The sequence below is a fragment of the Microtus oregoni genome, unplaced genomic scaffold (genome assembly GCF_018167655.1).
Source record: "Microtus oregoni isolate MIOR12 unplaced genomic scaffold, Mior012 000001F_ref0000356, whole genome shotgun sequence".
Lineage (NCBI taxonomy): Eukaryota > Metazoa > Chordata > Mammalia > Rodentia > Cricetidae > Microtus > Microtus oregoni.
The window spans coordinates 59,304,023-59,327,555 of NW_024543060.1; the positions used below are offsets into that span (position 1 = coordinate 59,304,023).

The 23,533-nt window shown below is 45.8% G+C and overlaps 1 protein-coding gene across 1 annotated transcript in view; it reads left to right on the forward strand.

The window, feature by feature from the left end:
• Ppm1h (protein phosphatase, Mg2+/Mn2+ dependent 1H) overlaps nt 1-23,533 on the forward strand; it is a 252,316-nt gene that overhangs the window by 91,934 nt on the left and 136,849 nt on the right. Inside the window, exon 2 of the mRNA XM_041665784.1 lies at nt 10,635-10,797. Within this exon, the coding sequence (XP_041521718.1) occupies nt 10,635-10,797 (163 nt within the window). The remainder of the gene's footprint in view (nt 1-10,634; nt 10,798-23,533) is intronic.

Below are 23,533 nucleotides of genomic sequence, written 5' to 3' on the forward strand. Positions count from 1 at the left end.
CTTCTGGTGTCCTTTTTTAGGAAACATTTCTTTTTAAGATAAAATCTCTCAGAGTCGGATGGTGGTGGTGCACATCTTTAATCCCAGACTTTAGGAGGCAGAGGCAGGTGAATCTCTGAGTTCGAGGCCAGCCTAAACCACAAAGTGAGTTCCAAACAGCCAGAGCTACGCAGAGAAGCCCTCTAAAATCTCTCTTGGGGTGGTTAGGCAAGACTTGCAAGCCAGCAATCCCCAGAGATTCCTATTTTCTTCCTCCCCCTCCCCTCATTCCCACCTCCACCTCCCCGGTCCTGGAATTAGAAGTGCCTGGCATCCAAGCTTGGCCCCTAAAGTTTACCTGACAAGCACTTTACCCACTGAGCTATCTCCCTAGCTCATTAAATTTATTTTCTTAAATAAGAATTAAGAAATTCAAACCATAACACCTTGAATACATTTGATCTTATCTGACCCTGGGAAGCTAAGCAGGATTAGGCCTGGTTAATTCCTGGATGGGAGACTTTTCTCAAAGCTAAATAATGCTGCATGGCACTGCCATGTGTAATATTTATCCTTGTGTAATATTTATAAGGAATATACCAGGATTCGATATAGATAGATACTTTCTTTATTCAACAACAAGGCTAACAACACACAAGATTTATCCAAGGTTGTATTGTGAGATTTTTGAAGAATATGCCAATAAAAAAATGTAAGGATATAGGGAAAGACAATTCTTTACCTTCTGCTGGTGCAGGTGGAAATCAGTATGAAGGTTCCTCACAGATTAAAAATAGAACAAGTGTATGAGCTAGCTGTCATGCACTGTTGAGCATACATTGTACCCTCCACACACACAAAGCTTGCCCATCCGCGTTTATTGTAGCATTTTTCACAGTAACAAAAAGATGGACTTTGCCCTGATATCTGTCCTTGGGTGAATGGACGATGAAAAGTTTGTAAATATGCACAATCGAATTTTCTTCTGCTCTGAAAGACAATGAAATGATGAAGTTTGCAAGAAAACGGACTGGTCTGGAAAGCATGAAGTGGCACAGACCCACATTCTCACGAGCAGATCCGAGCCGTGATGTTCACTAGTGTGCAGAAGTGTGGGACTGTGGAACTAGAAGAACATGAGCAGGAGGAAGAGGTGCTGAGGGAAGAGAGGAAGGCAGTAGGATGTGTGTGGCGTGTAAACAGGAGGCTGCAGCGGGGCAGGATGGTGAGGAGGATGAAGGGGTGTCAACAGAAGCGATTAAAGAGTTGCTTGAACATGCACCCATGGCTGGGGCTCTATGAGGTTCAGTGGTCTAGAGATTGCCCCAGTGCTTCGCCCCAGGTCCCAGCACTAGTGTGTGTTTAAAAGGAAAAAGGGAAATGTAAAACAAGCGGGCAAACACTGTAGTGACTGTTATAATATCAACATGAACTCCAGAGTAACACATATTACCAGCAGCAGAAATGGCAAAAATGAGACCCAATGCTTTGCACGATAAGTTTTAAAATATTTTTTAAAACATTATGTATTTGTCAGCTGGGGGATGTAGCTCACTGGTAGAACAGTTGCCTGATGCATCGCCAAGCTTGAGTTTAGTCCCAGATAGTGGGAGAGGGAGGAGAAGAAGGGTGTGTTCGATTTTGTCATTTAACCCAAACCTAGACATGCCTGAGAAAACAGAATCTCAGCTGAAGATGGCCTCCCTCAGCACTGGCCTATGGATGTATCTGTGGGACATTGTCTTTATTGCTAACTGATATAGGAGGGCCTAGCCCACCAGCCCACCAGCTCACTGTGGGTGGTGCCATCCCTAGGCAGGTGGGCCTGGGCTGTGTAAGAGGCAGCAGAAGTCAGTGTTCTTCAGGGTCTCTGCGTCAGCTCCTGCCCCCAGGTTTTTGCCTTGAGTTACTGCATGCATGTCCTTAGATACGGCTGTAAAGTATAAGTGGAAACAAACCCTCCCCTCCCAGGTGGCTTTGGGTCTGTGTTTTATTACTGCGGCAGAGAAGCAAACTAGAATAGAGTGTATGACTTGATGTCTGTTGAGATTACAGTGTCTTTATCTTCTGGTTTCATATTTTAGTTTCAAAGTTCAATCTGTTTCTAAAAGCCGTTTCTCTCACAAAGGGAGATCTTTCTTAAAAAAACATACTACATTACCTTATTTTTTAAATTCCCGGTGGAAGAGAACAGCTGTCTATGAGTAACATTGTACTTAATCTTCAATAGAGATATCGCTTGTGTTTTGACTCAGAAACCTCAGATCTTTCAGGATAGGCCCTGTGTTGCCTCCATCTCTGAGTTGCTCTAGCACTTGACCAAGCATGAACTTCCCCCTTTAAATACAGAAGCTAAGACGCTGATAATATTACTACCTTGCCATGACGATAACTGAGAGGAAACACCTAAGGCAACTTTGTAAGATTTATTTTTGCTAAGCTAAAATTTACATCTGAACAACCAAGTTGAGGAAATTCCAGTCTAAGTCTGCGTGAGGTCTGCACACATCAGCGTGCCTTCTGATTTTCAGTGAGGGTTTTTGAGTCTTAGTTATTTAATTATACTGATGAACATAATAGAAACCAAAAGTTTCTTCAAAATCGTTGTAGGAAAGTCCCTCCCCCTCGTGTTACCAGTGATATCAGGGTGTGTGCCAACGCCCTGGGTGCCCAACCCCACAGCACCCACCTTCTCGTCACCTGCATTTTGGTCCAAGTCTGTGACATTATTAGTGTTCAACTGTTTCTGTTCCACAAACGACAATTTCAGAGAAAACAGAGACTATGACCTAAGTTCAGGAGCAGGCGCACACTTTCTGTGAAAAGTCCCCGCAGTAAATTAATTGGATCTGTTGGGAAGTTAGTGTCTGTTCTCACAAGTTGCCTACCATAATGCAAAAGACTACCACAGACAATGGGTCAGTAAACAGTGTGGATGTGTTCCCATGAATTGTTACTTGTGCACATGAAATGTGAATTTCATCTGCTTTGAGCATATCCTGATTTTTCTTTCTCTTCAGACTATAAAATAAGTAAATAAGCAAACCCATTCTTGGCTTGTAAACCACACAAAAACTGATCCACATTGGCCCACAGGCAATAGCACTGACCCAGCCCCAGTTAAGCTGAACTTGGCTAATACTGCCCTTGGTATTTCTACTATCTTAGAACTTTTTATCTGTTGACCCAAAGCTACTTTCATTATCTCATCTTGCAAAACTTTGCACCCCTAAACCTCATTTCACTCACCTTCCTCCCTCCTTTCCTCCTCTCAGTGCTCTGTTAGGTTGGCTGATCTCGGCTGTCAAGTAGACAGCAGGAAAGAGGGCCCCTCAGCTGAATAGTTCCCTGCTCAGACTATAGACCTATGAACTTGTCTAGGGTGCCATTGTTTTTTTGATTGCTAAGTGATGTAGGAGGGTCAGCCCACATAGAGCGTTACCATCCCTAGGTTGAGCCTGACTGTATAAGAACAGAGGCTGATGACAAACCTGAGCACAAACCACCAAACAGCCTCCCGCCATGGTTCCTGTGCTGGCCTCAGTTGGTGGTGAACTGTCACGGGGAAATGTAAGCTGAAATAAACAAAAAGCAAACTGGAACACCTGTCCGCCTATTTTGCCGTCTTGGAACCTAGGATTCATGCTCTTGTTCCCCTCCCGTCCAAGGGTTCATGTCTGCCAGACTGTCCAGGACTTCTCATGCCACCTCTGAACACCTCCTCTTCCTCTACCCAGAGCCAGCGCTTGGCTCATGACCTCTGTATCACTCGTATGTAGAGACCTTCCCCGGTGCTTTTCCCTCTGTTTGCCATCCTCCCTCATCTAACATGAGGATTCTAGAATGCTTTCTAGAACCACTGTTAGCGTAACGAGCCTTTGTTTAAGCAATCCTCATTTCCTCCCAGGGGACTCTGTGGGGTAAAGTCCCTGGAGAATTGCATGTTTTAGTTCTGAGATAATCTTCCTCACCAAGCCTATAGTTCCAGCCTACGGTTAGCTCCTGCCCAGGCTACCTGTTAGAAACTACATCTCATGCTCCATTGTCTCAGACTGCTCCTGTGCTTGGGACACTTTCGTGAGCTTTTCTCTCAGTGCTGGTTCCTTCTTCTTTCATTAAGGCTGAATTCATAAGCCACCCCATTGGTGACCCTTTCCACAGCTCTGTTATCATTGATTCTCCTCTGTGTCCTTGGAACTTTAATGATGGATGCCTCAGCTCTAGAGTCAGTCTGAAAAAAATCTTCGATAGGCTGTGTGTGAGTGTGTGTGTGTGTGAGAGAGACTCCAATCATGTGTTGGAACCTATCCCCAATGCGACACTGTTGGAAGTGGGGCCTTCCTGGGGGTGACTACTGGTTGAAGACGGAGCTCCTGTGAGCAGAATTAATAGTCTAATAAAACAGATATCATCTGTCCCTTCGGCCGTGTAATATAGCAAGAATATTGTCACTATGAGCCAGGAAGACAGTCCTCGATAGACCCAGGGTATGTTATCTCCTGTCTTTCCTCCCTCCAGAGCAGTGAGAAATGCATTTCTGTTTCTTTGGATTGTGAAGTTTTGCTACAGATGTGATACCATAGACAACTGTGGTTCCCTGGCAGCCGATGCTATGTGCTAATCCATCCCAGTTTGGTTTTCTTCTTCCTCACTGAGAGGACCTCCCTACATTCCCAGGCTGGTTTACAATTTACAGTCCGGTGTGGCTTCCAGAGTGCTTGGATTATGCACCACTTCACTCAGATCTGTGTCTACACGTGGGTGGGGAGACCAGAGGACAACCTTAGGTGTCATTATCAGGTACCATCACCTGACTTTTAGAGAGAAAACCTCTCACTGGCCCTCAGTTTGCCAATTAGGCTACCCTGGCTGACCTCACACTCACAGAGATCCGCCTGCCTCTCCTGGGATTAAAGGTGTGCACCACCACGCCTGGCTATACCTTCTTTTTGAGTATGGATTTAAGAGCTAAAATTCCTGTTCTTATACCTACAAGGCAAACACTTTCTCAGCTAAGCTACCACCCTAGCCCTGCAGTAAATACTTGCAATTATTTCAATCACAGGGTGTTCATGTCTAATCATTTTCCTATAGTCACAGCTGTGATATCAGGGTTACAGTTCAAATACCCATGGGGGCCAGGCTGTCAATTTAACTAGCAAAGGTCTGTAATAAACTAGCAAGGACTTGTCCAATCTCTTGGGGACAACCTTCTCTCAGAGGTGGCTAACTGGTGTTACATAGTGTGAACATATGCAGGCAGATGCATTGATTTTCAAGAGAAACTGGAATATGAACATTTTAATGTAAATATCTCAAATTTGAAATATAGATTACTAGCTTTTTAAGAATTCCACTGTGTGTGTGTGCGCGTGTGTGTGTGTGTGTGTGTGTGTGTGTGTGTGTGTGTGTAATTCTAGCCCATCCATAGGGTAGATGTTGGCTTTGAGACCCATGATTGTTCATAGCCACTTATAACCACAGCCAGAGTCTGAAAGATGCAGTGTAGGTCACTGAAGAAGGCTCTACCAAAACGTGTGTGTGGCTGCCTTTGCCACACTGCCTTCTCCCAGAGTGGTACTTAACCTCCGAAGTGCAGAAGCCCGTCTGTCATCCGGGAGCTCTCTTACTTACTGCCCTGCTTCCTTCTGGTGGCATGTGGCTACTGTTACCTGAAGTGATGGAGTGAGCTTCTGTTCCCTCCCCTGCTCTCGAGTGTCTGTCCAGGGGACACTGCCAGTCCTGATGGGAGTCCCTCCCACTGACCATCTTCATTCTTGCTAAGGGCTGTTATCAAAAGACCTGTCAGGTGTCTGGTCAAAGCGAGACTTCCCAGGAACTCAGGGACCGGAGTTTATCATCTCCCTGGGAGCTCAGAATTAAGGATTAAGTTGTCTTCCTGCTGCGGCCTTTCTGGGTGGTCAGTCCCCACTTCAGAGAGCCCGAACATGGACAGCGAGGTTACCCAGAGAAGAGAATGTTTGTAATAGGAGCTATATTTGATCTCTCATAAATGATTCATTTCCCCCGGACAGCAGTTTTAGTCCGCCTCTCAGTTATAATGAATCGGCAGGGGTATCTCACTCCACCTAGTGTCCTGCACAAATCCCTCTTCCCTAGCTGGCATAATTCCCGCCATGTTCTCACTCCAGGCCACATCTTTAGTTTAAAGCACCCAGCCTTTATACTGCCTTTAAAAACAGAATCAAACTCTGCAGCTCTTATGTTGTTCTTTCAAGTGTTGGGGGAATGGTTGTACATTTTCTGTATTGAACAAACGGGAATTCTCCTTCATCTTCTTTTTTCCCCTCCCTTTCTGAATTTGAATTCTAACTTAAAACTTATCAGAGTTCTTCAGGTAAATAAAATCCTCTTGTCCGATACATGCCTTGGCCACTCAGAACGTAATTCATGAGGTGCAGGTGAGGCGTGCAGTATGAGCAGCCACGCCATGAGGTGCAGGTGAGGCGTGCGGTTTGAGCAGCCACGCCATGAGGTGCAGGTGAGGTGTGCGGTTTGAGCAGCCACGCCATGAGGTGCAGGTGAGGTGTGCGGTTTGAGCAGCCACGCCACACTCTGTCCTCTGCCATACGTTGACTCAGAGCAGGGGACAGCTGTCGCCTCACAGAGCTGGCGCGAAGATACAAAGAGTTGATTACTCCCTGCAAAGCGCTGACAGCTCTCTGGCACACGGACAGACCTCAACAGAAACGCCATTCTCCTCCCCAGGAAGTGAGCAGGAGAGGTGGTTTCTCTCTGGCTCCTATGTTCATCCAATAGTACCTGCTCTGTGCCCTGTTCTCAGCAGAGAGCCCACGCTCATAGCAACCACAGTTTATTACAGCCAGGTTGGTTTCAGAGAAAATGTTGGCCTTCTTTGTAAGACACTGGAAGACAGCTCCACCAGGAATATGATAGTCTACTGCCTATCTGCAAATGTTCAAAATAGGCATATTGTGTAGGCCTCAAGAGAGTGAGACTTCATTTAGGAGCAGGAGACGAGGGCAGGTTAGTTGTCCATGTGAACAGAAGCAGCTGCATTCCAGCTTAGGAAACTGAGATTTTTCTCCATTTACTGTTAGACTTGCATCGGGTCGCAACCTGTGGGTCACAACCCCTTAGAGGGGTCAGGTATCCTGTGTATCACACATTTACACTACGGTTCATAACAGTAACAAAGTTACAGTTATAAAGTAGCAATGAAATAATTTTATGGTTGGGGGTCAGCACAACACGAGGAACTGTATTAAAGGGTCGCAGCTTTAGGAAAGCTGACGTATAGGAATCTAGTTTCCTTTTTGTGTGACAGGTAACACATTTGCTTTTGAAGAAGAAAATATGGTATTTAAGTTGGTAGACATTGAACTTTTTAGGATCAAAGTAAATGGAAGAGAATAAAATCTTTCTACAGAACGTGTGAGAAATATTGACGGTGACATTGAAAGAATCAAATCTTTCTATTGAACGTGTGAGAAATATTGACGGTGACACACTGGGAACCAGAAGATGGGGGAGGGGGGCTGGAAGTGGAGTTCAGTGAGAACATATGACCCTGGAATCAATTTCCAACGATGCCAGTGAGGAGGAGAGCCAGAGAGATGACTCAACCCTTACGGAGCACTTGTTGCCCTTCGAGAGGACCCAAGTTCGATTCCTGGCACACATGGTGTGTCATAGCCTGGTTCCATGGGATCTAATGCCCTCTTCTGGCCTCTTCATGCACCTGGTACGTTTACCATACATATAGGCAAAACACACACACACAAAAGGGGGGTTGTTTGTCTTTTAATCTCTTAAAGAAAGAAAAGGCTTTTTTTTTTTTTTTTTTTTTTTTTTTGGTCCTTTATCAGCCGGGCAGTGCTGAAATGTCTCACCAGGACGGTATTACAGTCTTCCCACCAGACTGACATTTCTGATGTCTTAGCATTTCGCCGGGTTATGCACGAACTGATTCAACATGAAATGGCAGGGTAAGGTCACTGGTAATTGCTCGTTCTCAGCTCTCCAGCTCTGGTGAGTCAGTGCAGTGCAGACCTCTGAAGCGCGTGCCGCCAGGAATAGATGCACAATAGGAAAATCACAGCCCGAGCGCTGTGGCCAAGGAAAGAGCTTGGGGCTCGCGAGTGTGTTCACAGCTCAGCTGTTTTTAGCTGTGTGATCTCGTGTTGGTCTTAGTCATCCAGAGTCCTGGGTTTCTCACGTATAACACAAGGCTTGGGGACCTCTTGGCAAAACCAGGTCAGCTTCAGAATTTAAGACCCATAAACGCAGACAGGAGGCTGCATTTTAAGTGGATGGTGATTTCTGAATTCATGATTTAAGTAATTATGTGCTTTTATGGACTCCTGGAAGCCAGCAGAGACTGTGAGTCAGGCTTCCGGGGAGCTATTGAAGCTCCGCGGTGGTATGGCTGTTGTTACAACAGAAGAATACAGCACAGGGTTAGGCACTAGTGTGGGATTACACCGAGTTCTGGAAATGGAAACTAAGACCTTGCCCACAAGGTGCTGTGAGGGACTTGTGGCTTGTTTCGCCAAGGTTAGATCAGAAGCATGAGCCTGGTGGACCCGTTCTGTCCTGAGATGCGGTCCTACCTAGTGAGATAACTGGGACCAAGCATGGGCATTTCCTGGCGGGAGGTCCGAGTCGTCCATGCCTCCTCCTTCCCTGGAGTCTTCCTCAGACTCTTATGTGGTTAGAGAAGCAGAGGGGAAGCTTCCCTTGCTCTCAGTATTAGAACAGCACTGGTCTACTCTGTGTTTCCCCACAGCCCAGCTTGGCTTGTCACAGACTGCCTGATGTCCCCGTGGTGCACAGGGAAAGAGCCAAGATGGGGTCTTTATCCCTTTGTGGCCTTGACTGTGGCACCTGGAGACAGTTACTGACTCTGGGAGTCAGTGTGGCACCGTTAATCATCACCTTGTTGGTAACCTCACCGCATGCATCCAAAAATGTCCCTTCCTTAGAGGAGAAAGTGAGGGTAAGACACCCCCTCTCTCCCAAGCACTCCACACCAGGTATAATGAACTGCAAGGGCCCCTTCTTCTCAGAGAGGCCAGCAGGAATACTGCTGTGTAATAAGGAATACTCACTTCCTTATTAGCCCCTAGAAGGTGATATTTAAATGTTTTAAGCAAAATTCAACTTGAAAATTTTTTTAATTTAAATAGAAAGTCCAAAAAGCTACAATACATAAAGTGGGTAAAAGAAGATTCTGCTCACAAAAGCAGCTGAGATGAAGATGTGTGTGACGTCAGTAGGGAGGCCGTTCTGATAAATACAAAACCCTGAACTAGATAGAGCTCTTGGCAGGTGACGGGCTTGGCCTTTGTCTTAGAGCATGTGGATGTAACCACAAACAGTACTGTTCTTTTCTCTTTCAAGCCGGATCGTCAGGCTTGCCAGCAAATAGTTTTTGCCCACTGAGCCATTGAGTCAACCCAAGGTGATATATTTTTTTAATTAAATGATACTCGTCTACTCAGAAAAAGATAAAAAGTTTGTCATGATAAAGGTACCCATTTCTGATTACTTGAACATGTGGGAACGAACTTTTTGTGAGGCAACACTGTAGTTCCTTAAGAAAGAGCCCTGCACAGTTAGAAACAAATAGTATGGCGTGTGCCAGGCTTACAGGCGAGCAGAGAGCAGGAGTTCACGTCCTAGGGGAAGTGCAGCTCAAAAAAGAGAGTCCCAGGGAATGAACTCCTTAATTATCGCATATTTTAAAAAGTGTGAAAATGTGTGAGACCCCTCCATGTAGTTCCTGGGTTTGGCAGAAGATTGCCTCAAATCTCCTGCCTGAGACCATACAACACTCAGATCTCAATCTGCTGTGTGTATGTGTGTGTGTGTACAATCAAGGGGAGCTCTTTTTCAGGAAATCTAGTTTAACCACCATCAGTATGATGGAGGTGCTGAGACAGAGTTGAGTCTGCAGCTACCGGGACCTGGACTTGGGCAAAGGCACATGAATGGTGGAGCATGTTTTCCTAAAGCCTTCAGATCCTTCTGACTTCATAGAAACTCATCCAAAGCACTGCCTGCTCTCTGCAGAACCTTCTGCTGGGTCTTCGCTATCTGAGTCGAAGTGCAAGAGCGGTAATCATCATTCTGTGGGATAAAAGCTGGAGCTAAGGACGCTCTGACAGTACACCTTTGATCCTGTCACTGGCTCGTGTGCAAAAGTGAGGACGTGTGGGGGTGGCTAGTGAGGAATGGACTTCTCTTCCCTTGGACTTTACTATGTGCACACCGAAGTGGCAGCCGTGCTCTTCAGTAAGATCAATAGTGACTCTGCTCTTTCTCATTCGGGAAAATGGAACAGAATTCCCTGAGCGACCCTGTCTGTCTGTGTTGTCAAAGAGTTTATGCTTCTGACTAACCTGAAGTACTGGTTGCTTCATGTGTTGCGGGGGTGAGCTGCGGTTAGAACAACCCCCTTAGCGAGTGTGTTGGCAGGCGCTAATGCGAGTCCATCTTCAGCAGCTCAGTTTATTCACGACATAAAATACGGAAACCATGGCCCCACTGCATCAAAGAGTTTGGTGCCAGCTGTGATGTCTCCTTGGCTGGCCTTGAGGTAGAGGCTGAGCACTCGGCTTCCCAGAAACCACCGTCTCATCTACATTTTCTGGCTTCTTCTTCTTCTTCAGGGTTATCAATGCCGGCAAGAGCACGCACAATGAGGACCAGGCCAGCTGTGAGGTGCTCACTGTGAAGAAGAAAATTGGGACCATGACTTCCACCCCAAACAGAAACTCCAAGAGAAGGTCATCCCTTCCCAACGGGGAAGGATTGCAGTTAAAGGAGAACTCTGTAAGCATGGTCCCTGCCTTGTCTTTGGTTGTCACATCCCCTAGCCCCCACTGTAATATGCCAGGGCTTCGTCCCGCTGAGAAGGGATGTAGGAAAAGCTAGTCAGGGGTAGGTCCCATCCCGTCCCATCCCGTGCTGAAGGTAACACAGGGTAGGTGAGCTGGCATTTGAATTTTTAACAAGGTAAACAACACTAGCCCCGGTTTGTTATAGGAGCCAATATATATAATCTCTGGTGGTTTCAAATAAGTCAACTTTTTGTGGAGGAAGCGAACTAAAAGTCCTGTAAGGGGTAGAAGAAACTAGTTCTTGGCTTAGAGCCCAGCTATGACTCTGACTGTCTTCCCCTTCCCTACCCGTTATACTTGGCCAGTTGGAGCCTGTTCCTAACAGTCTTCCAAGTTAATTTTTGTTTCAGTTGGACGAAGACCCTTGCAGCCTGTGAGGGTGGCCTGGCAGACCAAATGCCCTCCTACTGACAAGCCCCAGGGTACATCCCCTCTCTTCAGTGTCTGGAGAGAAAAGCAGACATCCCCTCAGCACTATCCACAGAAGCCCTTGGAGAAGGGTTAGGGAGAGGGTTCACCCCTGTGGATCAGCATATTGGTTAGGCCTGTGGAGAAGTGGCCTAGGAAAAAAATAAGGGCGCATTAAATGAGACGGCCGAAATGTGATTATTTTCGTTTTAGGAATCTTTAGTAAATTTTTTTATATATAAAATATGCAGAATTTTAAATGAACTAGAGATTCCTTCTTAGCCTAGAAAATAGTAGGCTCAGAGAATAGTAAAAGTATTGAGATCAGTTTAGAGTCAGAAGCACAGTGACCTGTGGGTCCTTCAGCACTGCTGAAGAAAGTGTAGAATGAGGCCCTTCCCAAAGAACCCAAGTTGGAGAGGACAGAATGGTAATGGGTACCTGTGGGAGCTCTGCAACAAGGTGGCTCAGGCATCTAAGGCTCGCTAGTTCATTAATGTTGAGGTACTCACTTATTCGTTTAGCCTTCGTTTTTTATTTCTTTATAAATTTATTTCATAACTGCCAAATGGTTGGGATTGTGAAATCTAATGCTGGTCTGTAGAAAAATAATTTGAGCAAGTCATTGAAGAAATCCTTAGTATAGGGATAGGAAGATGGGCCAGTGGTTAAGAATCAGGTACTGTTGCAGAGAACCCAGGTTCAGTTCCCATCAGCACGTGGCAGCTCAAACTGTCCATAACTCTATAGGTGGGGCATCACATCCCTTGGGGCTGGAGTTACAGGTGTATATAAAGTAATGTGGTATGGATGCTGGAGTCTGAATTCCAGCCTCCTGATAAAGCAGAAAGATATGTCTCCAGCCCCATGGTACTGTATTTCTGTGTGCTTATTGATCAGACACACACACACACACACACACACACACACACACACATAGGTATGTGTATATATATTACATGTATATACATAATATATACATACATATATATATACACTATATATACACACACTATATTCATTAGAAATATATATTTGAATCCCTTACACATTGTTTCAATTGTCTATTCTGTCTTGCTATTGTTTGGTGGGGCTGTTCTGTAAAGCCTGCAAACCACACCATCAATCACTGCGCACTTGCTGTGTTCCAAGGATGAGATGTTGGGGATTCGTCAGGAGGCATAATGACAAAAATCCTTTCCCATGAGGCATTTACATTTGCTGAAAGAAGCACTTGACTGTAGAGCATAGCCTGGCATGGTGGCATGTGCCTTTAAACCCAGCATTTGAAAGGCAGAGGCAGGCGCACGTCTCTGTGTTTCAGGCCAGCCTGTTCTACATAAGTTCCAGGACAGCCAGGGCTATACCGAGAAACCATGTCTCCAAAAATAAAAGCAAAACGAACAGTAGAATGAGCCGGGTAATGAAGGCCGCTGAGAAAAAGGTGGAATTGGGAGCTGCAGATGTGGAAGACATCGCTGAGAAGGTGTGATTTGGCTAAAGACAGGTTACAAGAGCGCCCCTGAGCCAGGGCGTATGCACTTTGGAATGGAACATACATGAAATGAGGGTGATGGTGAGTTGCTAGGGCCTAAGCCTGGGCCCTCGCAGCCTTAACAAGTTAGGCTCAGCCATTCATCCTCAGAAAGGCGATTCAAAGGAGAAGGTGGAAAAGTAGAAGCATTGGGGAGGAAGAGGTCCTGTGACTGACTAGTCCTGTTCAGTGTGACCACATTGGGGAGGAAGAGGTCCTGTGACTGACTAGCCCTGTTCAGTGTGACCACATTGGGAAGGAAGAGGTCCTGTGACTGACTAGTCCTGTTCAGTGTGACCATATTGGGAGAGGTCTGGTGACTAGTCCTGTTCAGTGTGACCACATTGGGAGAGGTCTGGTGACTAGTCCTGTTCAGTGTGACCACATTGGGAAGGAAGAGGTCCGGTGACTGACTAGTCCTGTTCAGTGTGACCACATTGGGAAGGAAGAGGTCCTGTAACTGACTAGTCCTGTTCAGTGCGACCACATTGGGAGAGGTCTGGTGACTAGTCCTGTTCAGTGTGACCACATTGGGGAGGAAGAGGTCCTGTGACTGACTAGTCCTGTTCAGTGTGACCACATTGGGGAGGAAGAGGTCCTGTGACTGACTAGTCCTGTTCAGTGCAACCACACTGGGAAGGAAGAGGTCCGGTGACTAGTCCTGTTCAGTGTGACTACATTGGGAGAGGTCTGGTGACTAGTCCTGTTCAGTGTGACCACATTGGGGAGGAAGAGGTCCTGTGACTGACTAGTCCTGTTCAGTGCAACCACACTGGGAAGGAAGAGGTCCGGTGACTAGTCCTGTTCAGTGTGACTACATTGGGAGAGGTCTGGTGACTAGTCCCCCACAACCTCTCCCTTCAGCTCATCTTCAGCATCCTGATGTGAAGTTTCGGTTAAACAAAGGGTAATGAGTATGCATAACTAAGCAGTCCTGGGCAAACCATGGTCCGGTCCACCATTAGCCATCATTGTCTCGGCCTCAGTTTCCCCTGTGTGGTGGTCAGACATGCAGCACTGTGTGAAATCTTTTCCTCAGAGACAGGCTTCCCCTTTGACTGACATGGGGTTTCCGCTTTTCCCTTCTGCCAGCGTGTGACTCCTGGGGAAATACATATTCCTTTTGGTACTTTGTCTCAGTAATTAGATCACTGGAAGGAAGCGTCAGAGTGTCTCCTTAGAAATACCTCCGCTCCTGACAGGACAATTACAGTCAGACAGGAGCAGCACACATAGGACATGACATTTATCAGATGTTCATAATAAGCTGCTACTTTAACCGAATGATTCTAGCCCTGACAAGATGAATTAGGACAGTAGTGGCCAAGAGGATGTGGGGTGACAGCTAAGAGACTCCATACACAGCAGGTGAGAAGTGAAGAAAAGAGTAGAGGGAAGGGCCAGTCAGAGGAGCTGGTATTGAGGGTCCCAGTGGCTGTTCCTTGGGGAGAAGGAAAAGTAGGCCCAGTACCAACGATACGGGCACCAGGAACAGGTTGAAATAACAAGTTCGGTTTATTTTAGAAAGGGGTGAGCCTTCTAGACTTTCCACCCTGCCTGTGAGTGAGGATCTGCTGAGCTGGCATCTGCTGAGGTGATGTGATCACTGTCTATAAGTTCCCATCATCTCCTGTGATACTCGGCTGCTGTTTTCAAGGCCCTCAGGCAGACCCAAGGTGGCTTTCAGGGATTGGTACTGCACATGTTCTTTACTGTCTAGGCCGGCTGGCTGTCAGGCTCATCAAGGCTTAGTCATCCTACAAGCTGGTTAGGAAAGAATAGCCAAAGTGACCAGCCCTGTGGTAAAGAGGAGTTGAAGATGGTGGAGGCTCCAGGTAGTGTGCTCTGGACAGGCGCCCCCGGAAAGGCAAGAGGATGAGCAGAGGTGCTGATGGGAGAGTGAGTACACTGACTGTACCCTTCCAGATGAGAATGTTCTCTAGGAAGTCAGCTCACAAGCAAGCCTAGGGAGTTTAGATTTCGGGAAGTTAGAAGTTCACAGACTAGAGCTGAAATGTCAATGTATACCCAGAAAGAGTATGAAAGTGAGAGAAAGGAAGAGGACAGATAGAGATGGGTCCTGAGTAATCCAAGATGAAAGCTGTCTTAGTTGCTTTTCTTTTGTCATACCCAAGGCAACTTATAAAAGACAGCATCTAATTTGGGGCTCATGGTTCCCAAGGGTGAGTCCATGATCATCATGGCAAGGAACGTAGTAGCAGGCAGGTAGGTGTGGTGCTGGAGCAGTAGCTGAGAACTCACATCTGATCCACAAGCATGAGACAGCGAGACCTTAAATCCCACTCCCCATGACAAACCTCCTCCAATCCTTCCCAAACAGTTCCACAACTGGAAACCAAGTATTCAAATCTATGAGCCTGTGGAGAACATTCTCATTAAAGCTACCACTGAAGGAGAACTGTGAAGGAAAGAGAAGAAAGAGGTTATTATGGCGTACGTCAGTCACACAGAGGTCAAGGAGCTATGGATAGGAGATGGACATATTATATAGGCCAGAAGTGGAGAAAGAAGATGAATAACAGCTTCATTGTCTCACATGCAAACAGAGTACTGAGTAACCCAAAGAACCGCAAAGGCAGTTGTTGGCCCTACTCAATACAAAGACTTAATTCTTCTTCCTTTCCTGGCCTCTGTGTCCACAGTAAACTTAGCAAAACTAGAAGAGCCTGTGTCCAAAAGAGCCCACGTATTATATAACATGTGCAACTTCCTTAGAGACTTGAGAACACCTAAGGACTCTTATTGTGTAACCTAGAATGTCCGAGAAGAAAATTGATTGCAGCTGTACTTTGTCAGTAAAGTCTGGTGTGCAGCCAAGCTTTGACTTTGAGTTTGATGACATCTCTTACGTTCAGTGACAGCAGGGTTCGTAAGTCACAATGAGATGCTTTTCTCACTATCGATAATTACTGTGGGCTTTAAAGGTTTAAGGAGTTATTTGATCCCATTAATAAAGTAGTCTTCCAGTGAAGAAAGTCAACCTAAGCCTTTTATTTTAAAATAAATCAACCTTTTGAGGCAGGCATGGTGCTGCATGCCTTTAATACCAGCACTAGGGAGGCAGACACAGATGGAACTCTGTGAGTTGGAGTCCACCCTGGTCTACAGAGCTAATTCTAGGAGAGATGCTATCTCAATAAGTAAGTAAGTAAGTAAGTAAATAACTAAATAAATAAATAAATGGGACATTCAAAATATTTGGGGGTGGATAAAATAACATGGCATTACATTCCGCCTCTCTTGACTTCCTCATGGTGTGCAGTGGAGGAATGTCTTCTCATCTTTGCCTGAAAATTTGACAGTGGTGCCTCGCTTTCAAGGGAGCCACACATCTGTCTCAGGTTCCTTCACACATTAAGCCAGACATCGGAAGTTATAGAAACACCAGGCAGTGGTGGCGCACGCCTCTAATCCCGGCACTAGGGAGGCAGAGACAGGCAGATCTCAGTGAGTTAGAGGCCAGCCTGGTCTACAGAGGGAGTTCCAGGACAGGTTTCAAAGCTACACAGAGAAACCCTGTCTTGAAAAACAAAGACAAAACAAAACAAAGACAGAAAAGAAGTTACAGAAGCATATTCCAAAGAAATCGTAAAACTTGAAAGAGACCTACATTAAGAAGTGAAAGAAGGGACTGGAGGATAAGAGCCCTGACTAGTCTTCCAGAGGTTCTGAGTTCAATTCCCAGCAACCACATGGTGGCTCACAACCATCTGTAATGAGATCGTGTGCCCTTTTCTGGCATGTAGGCATACACGGAAGCAGAATGTTACATATATAATAGACAATTTTTTTAAAAAGTGGAAAAGGTTAAAAATATTAATAGTTTGAAGAAAATCTAGAGAATCAGTATCATTAAGTTGGTTTGCTCTATGGTAGGTATTATAGGTTTCATTTTATATGTCAGTTAACAGCTTGATGATATACTTCTTAAGAAATAAGTAAAACTTCTCTTTAGAAGAAATTTTACATGTGATCTCAGCCAAAAGGCCAGGAAGCAGTGGCTGCCCGCCGAAGTGGTTGTGAGGGGAAAAGCATTGTCCATCACTAAGGAAGGTGGGACTTGTCTCATACCTGGGCCACTGGTGTCCGGTGTGCATATGACAGACCATCAAGCCCCGAGAGGGGTAGATGGGCAGAGATCCTCCTCTGCAGTGTGCAGGTGGGCATCTTCACATCCCCCGTCCCTCTCTGCTCTGTGAACCAAGTGTGGGCAGTCAGGAGAGAACACTACAGTACCAGAGGCTTCTGAAGATCGGTCTTTAGGAAAGACGCTGTGGGCATCTTGGGGCCGGGGAGGATAATGTGTGACCTGTCACCCACTCCCAAAGCCTGTCTGTCAACTGGACTGAGATTCAAAGAAATAAGCAGTATTACTGGGTTTTCCTTACTGTGATTTGAGGATTTAGAGAATTATTTATCATGGAAAGCACCGTTGTGTATCAACACAGACTTCCCAAGAGCTTTTGCTTGGCAGCCCCCGAGTGTCTAATCCCAGGAATGAGATAATAAAAAAAAGAGTGATCCCACCAGACTGCCTTCCAAAGAAGGAAGAAGTTTATCCTTATGGGTATCTTAAAACCTTAGTGTGAAGTCGTGCATGCCAGGCTGGGCACGGTGGCACATTCTCTGCACTGGGAGGCAAAGCAGCTGGGTCTTTGTGATTTAGAGGCCAGCCTGGTCTACATAGCAAGTTTCATGCTAGTCAGGGATACACAGGGAGAATCTGTCTCCAAAAAAGAAATTTTTTTAAATGCATGTCTTTATTATAATGCTTGAAATTGTTCAAGATACTGTGGCCATCACTAGATCAATCTCTCTCTCTCTCTCTCTCTCTCTCTCTCTCTCACACACACACACACACACACACACACACACGACTCTTTGTTTGAGGTGCAGATTGTTTTGAACTTGTGGCTACCCTTGGTGACACATTAAGGTCATTTATTATTTATTATTAAGGTGCACTTTTAGGTCATTTCCTTAAGAAAAAAAACAACCTGATGTTGTTTAATTTGGGGAAGTACATCAAAGTAAGTAGTTTCGGTGTCTGTTAACTGTGTCTAGTTACAATAGCAGGAGATGGCTGTGTCAGCAGGGGGGGGGGGCAGAGTTCAGCAGCAGGGGAGCCGATTCTCTTTCTCAGCAGAAGACTGGGCGGCAGTGGGAGTTCAAGGCGTGCAGAAGCACAATCCGTCCTGAGGGCGAGGAACCACAGGGCTGTTAATGCTTAGCTTCAGGTTGCCTTTCCTGTAAGAGCTCTTCTAGCCGCAGGACATTTAGAGAAAAGTCGCTTCTGGTCCTGCCGCTCTAGCTCCTTGGGATTCTCGGTACTCAGGGCAGAATGCTCTGTGCAGTGGTGTACTTCAGAAAACAATAGGTATGACCTTTAATTCACTGTTTTCTTCTGCTCGTAGCTAGAAAATGTAAACTTTCTGTGTACCTGCTTAGATATTTTCTTTTCCTTGAAGCAAGATGGCAGTGGTTTCTTTTAAAACTCTTTAACTATTAGTTCCGGAGATAAGAACTCTGGGCAGTGATGAAGAGGGATGAGTTGACACCAGGTGTCAGAGGACCACTGTCAGTGATCAGGAAGGTACCATGTCAGTGGGTGCACTGGTTCTCCGGAGGCTAGGTCCGAGGTGAGAACCCTGTAGTGACGACTGAGTTCCTCAGCAGCCTCTGTAGATGGATTTTTCTTTGGGCTGCAAGCTCACAAAAAAACATGACACAGAGACTCATTATTAATTATAAGAGCCTGGCCTTAGCTTAGCTTGTTTCTAACTAACTATCTCTTTTAACTTAGCCCATATTTTTAAATCTACTTTCTTCCACAAGTTTGTTACTTCACCTCCATTTTGCCCATCCTGCTTCCTCCATGTCTGGAAAGGACCCTACCTTCCTTCTTCCCAGATCTCTCTCTTTCTGGAACTTCCTGCTATGCCTCCTGCCTAGCTGTTGGCCGTCTAGCTTTTTATTAAACCAATCAGAGTGACACATCTTCACAGTGTGCAAAAAGATTATTCCACAACAAGCCCCCCTACTCCCCACTGCAAATATAGGAAACTTGATATAGTGCTTAAATGGAAGCTGCTTCTTCACTATCTCATGGTGAAGAAACAGCATCCTCGCGGAGATACAAAAATCTAGATTGCTTCCACCAGCGATGGGAAAATATCTAAATAGCTTTGTTTAAAGAAGGTGTAAGAAAGAGTAAACATGTCAAGACTGCCAGTGGACAGTAGGAGAATGTGGGCCTTGGATGGATTTGTGTGGAGTTACCCAGTCATCCTCCCCGTGAGGATCTGGTGAGAGCCTGTGGGTTGACAGCCCCGTAGATGGAGTGGCCGCAAGAGCCACCCTGGACTCTGAATTGTTCGGCTGGTGTTTTGCAAACGTGCCGGACATATTACAGAGATTAAACCACACAGAGCAGACATTGGGGAGATTGTAATCTCCTTGTCTCCACCAGGGGAAATAGTGATGAGGCTAGAGAAAGGAAATTGCCCTCCAGGCTCATGGTGAGCTGTTTGGAAAAGCAACTGGGATTTCATTCCAAGTGGGAATGCAGATCTTCACATTCGAGAAGTTCCTTCCATACTCTTAGTGTGGCCTCATCCCAGGCTTTATAAATACTGAATCAGTTCCAATGTGGGAGAAATAAAAATATCAGATGTACAGAATGCTGGCATTCAGAGAAACGACACTCTCCCTCGGGACAACTGTTTTGAAATTAGTAGCCATGCAACTGTCTGCTAAAAACAGTATTTGGGGAATGTAGTCCCTATGTGTTTTTTATTTATTGACTTATAATCATACTTTTGGGTATTAGCATAGAATGTAATTATGTTCTAACCATAATAATTAATACATTTTTCATGTCAAAGGCAATATTTTAAGACGATAACCACCAAGAGTTATATGCCAGGTTTTATGTTCTGTGTGGGTTTTCTATAGTGACCCACGGTCTTGTGAAGAGCAAAGACTCCTTGTTATAAGCTAATGTGTCAGAGCCCATCTCATCAGGAGCAAGCGGTAAATAAAGTCCGTATCCCAGCTGTCTCCTGGAGCATTTCTGTTCTCCTGAGCAATGGTTGTCAGATGCGGTTAGAGTATCATGACGGGGACAGTGCTATGTGGACACGTTCTTGTTTGCTTGCGTTTTCTGTCAACAGTTTCTTGTAGAAAATGTCTAACTCTTAGAGGGATGATTTAGTTTACATTTTGGTAATGTCATCCACTTTAGCGTGCACCTTTAGTTGAGGACCCAGGATCCCAGTTGTACCAATGTTTGTGTGCGCCCCAGGGCTGTCCCACTTCCTGCCACATGAGGGCGCCAGTGCCAGTCTGGAAAGTCGGGTAGCTTGATTTCTCCATTTTACCCTGAAGGATTGTTTCTGTCCCGTGCTGACTGATTGTTCTGTCCCTCTTGTGTGCTCCCCCAGGACAGCATCCTAGGGGAGAGGAGGGATGAGTTGTATCAGCTTTGAGAGAGAATTCTGAGTGAGCGAAAGAACACAGCCTCCCTTTCTCTGAGCTGTGTAAACAATCCAAGCTCACTCTGGGTTTCCAAGTCAGCTTCCTGTGGGCAGCCGCGCGGAGGTGTTTGCAGTTACACCTTTTTCTTTGCCAGCACCCCACGGAGGTGGGCACCTCATTGCCTCCCCATGGTTCTCACTGGTTTTCTGTGTCTGGGGAATCACCAGGACGCCAGTGCACATGGTGAGGGCGCTCGGGTTTGTGTCCACTGAGCCATGACCCAAGCAAGCCAGAGTGCGTACTCCGCTTCTGTTAAATCACTCCAGCTTCCTGTTCGGTGGATAATTTTATTTGGAGCAGTTTTATTTTTGTTAAAAACAAAACATTAAGTTTTTACTTTACAGATGACTAGAGGAAGAAAATAATTTTAATTATTTTTAGAACTCCCATTTGTCACCTTCTGGAATCTTCCACTATCAGGCGATAGATGTAGTCCTTTATTTTTGTTTGTGTGTTACTGAGACTTGAAGACCAGGCCACCTCATCCATGCCAGACCAGTAATTTACCATTGAGTCAACCCCAGCCCTTTCTTCAGAGGATGGGTGTGGTTCTGTGTATACATAATCACATATAAGATTGATTGTTGCTTTAAATGAAATAATTCAGTGTATAACTTAAATGTCTTATTTTTAAAATATTTTACTTACTTTATTTAAATGCCCTTAATGTTTTATTTTTGATTCCTAAATGCTTCTTATCAAATTCCAGAGCTTCATACATACGTCAGGAAAGGGCTTCATTCTGTTTTTCTTGGTAAAGTGAACTTAACCCCTGCCTATCTCGAACAAAAAACAAGCTAGGCATGTGTTGAAATGTCACATTCAGACGGGCTCTCAAGAGTGCGCCCTTGTAAATCAGGAGGGTCTGTTTTCCAAGCATGAGACGTCTATACTTGTAGCAGCCACATTTTCACACACTGCCAAGAAAGTGATGCTGGGCCACAACCAGGTGACGGTCCAGGACACACGGCTGCTTACCAGGAAGCAACTTGAAATAATGCCAGTTATCCAAAGATAACTGACTGCTGAAAATTAGGGAGGTCTCAGAGCTTTGTGCTAATGGGAAACGTAACTAGGTTCAAATTGCTGGAACTGCCTGTGCCCCGGTTTCAATACTGATAAAAATGAAGTAACAGTGGCCACTTTATGGTTGACCATAGCGAGACGCATGGGGGCTCGAATGATATCCTCTGAACTGAGGCTTCCCTGAGGGGAAATGACTGAGGAAGACCGAAGTAGCCCAGTGGGGTCAGAGGAGCATCCCAGTTGGGACAGAATGTACCATGAGCTGCAGCTGGGCCTCCCTACTCTCAGTGCCCCCCCCCAGACAGCAAGGACTGATGGGGTGGTCACCCACAGCTCAGATGTTTTGTTCCTTGTGTGTGACGGACACAGCACTGACATTTATTGTTTCTGTTACTCCACGGTACAATTCTCTTTTTCCTTTGCTGCCTTGTTTTATTAATTGTAACATGTCAAGGCTGTGTCTGGTCACAGTCATCAGGGTCCACCACAGATGCTATCCTTTCAGCATCTCACCGTGGATGGTCCACACCCTTCACATCATCCACCCCAGCGGCACCGGGCTGTTCCTCATCTAGAACTCATCTCGGTTGTGTGGTCTTCTTCCAGGCAGTTGACATCAGAACTCAGGATCTCTGGCATTCTGTTCTCAGCTCTTGGTTGAGTGTCCACCCTTCACATCATCCACCCCAGCGGCTCCGGGCTGTTCCTCATCTAGAACTCATCTCGGTTGTGTGGTCTTCTTCCAGGCGGTTGACATCAGAACTCAGGATCTCTGGCATTCTGTTCTCAGCTCTTGGTTGAGTGTCCACCCTTCACATCATCCACCCCAGCGGCTCCGGGCTGTTCCTCATCTAGAACTCATCTCGGTTGTGTGGTCTTCTTCCAGGCGGTTGACATCAGAACTCAGGATCTCTGGTATTCTGTTCTCAGCTCTTGGTTGAGTGTCCAGTGCAGAACCTGACACACTGGAGAGAAGACTCTGTGACGTGTCCTATGTCCTTGCGATCCATGCCTCAGTTTCACCTTTTCCCTTCTTTATCCTTTGCTTTTGTGGAAGGAGAGACGGGTGCTGAGAGGAATTAAGAAATTTGTTCAGTTGGGAGTGGTGGCTCACGCCTTTAATTCCAGCATCCAGGAGGCAGAAGCAGGAGGATCTCTGTGGGTTTGAGGCTAGCCTGGTCTATAAAGTGAGTTTCTGAACAGCCAAAGCTACAAAGTTAGACAATATCTCAGAAAAGAAGTTTGCCCAAGATTATACAGATTATAGAGTAGTAATTCCAGATCCTAGATTTGTCTTGGCCCACAGCCCATGGTTTTTCTATATCATAGCATATAAAAGAGAATTTGTTTTATCTCTTTCTAAATTTTTCATTTGAAAAGACAATGAATATTTTAACTGATTTTTATTTACTTTATAGCAGTATTGGGGATTGAACCTAGGGCCTCATGAATTCTAGGCAAGCTGCAGCCACAGCAACTTTGTAAACCACATGGCAGATTGAAATGTTCACACCAGTTACAAACTCAGCACTGGACATTAGGTACTGTGAAACTTGAGGTTATATTTGCCTTCTGTGGAACTAGAACCTGGTGCCCATAACCCAGGGCCAAGCTGAAAAGGCAGGTGCTCCTCCCCCCGAAATGGACAGGTGTGGACAGCAGGAACAGCAGGATGGTGGATCTGTTGTGTCCACTCATTCCCTCCTGTCCACCTATATTAGACCATCAGTTTGCTGGCTCAGTAGCAGGGTACAGGGCCACCAGCAGGGTACAGACCAGGCCAGCCAGAGCAGAGACCCATGGCTTTGAAAGTCTGTGGTTCCCAACATTCCAGTGTGCTTGGGGAGTCTTAGTTGCCTTTTTAATACAGACACCAAGAAAGGAGGGTCACAGGCAGCATGTGTGGGTATGCTTCATATGAATCAGTGCGGTTGTACGATGGCCGTATGGTCTGAGGATCCATGGAGTTCCTTTGAAATCTTGGGACCTCAGATACAACTGTAACAACCTAGCCTGAGAGCTGAGAGAGAACGAATGGGTCCGGGCAACAACAGTGAGAGCAAGTCAGCTCCAGGTCACAAGTGAGATTGGTGCTGTCCTGGTGGCCTTCTCAGTGTGAAGGGTCTTACACAAGTCTTCTTTC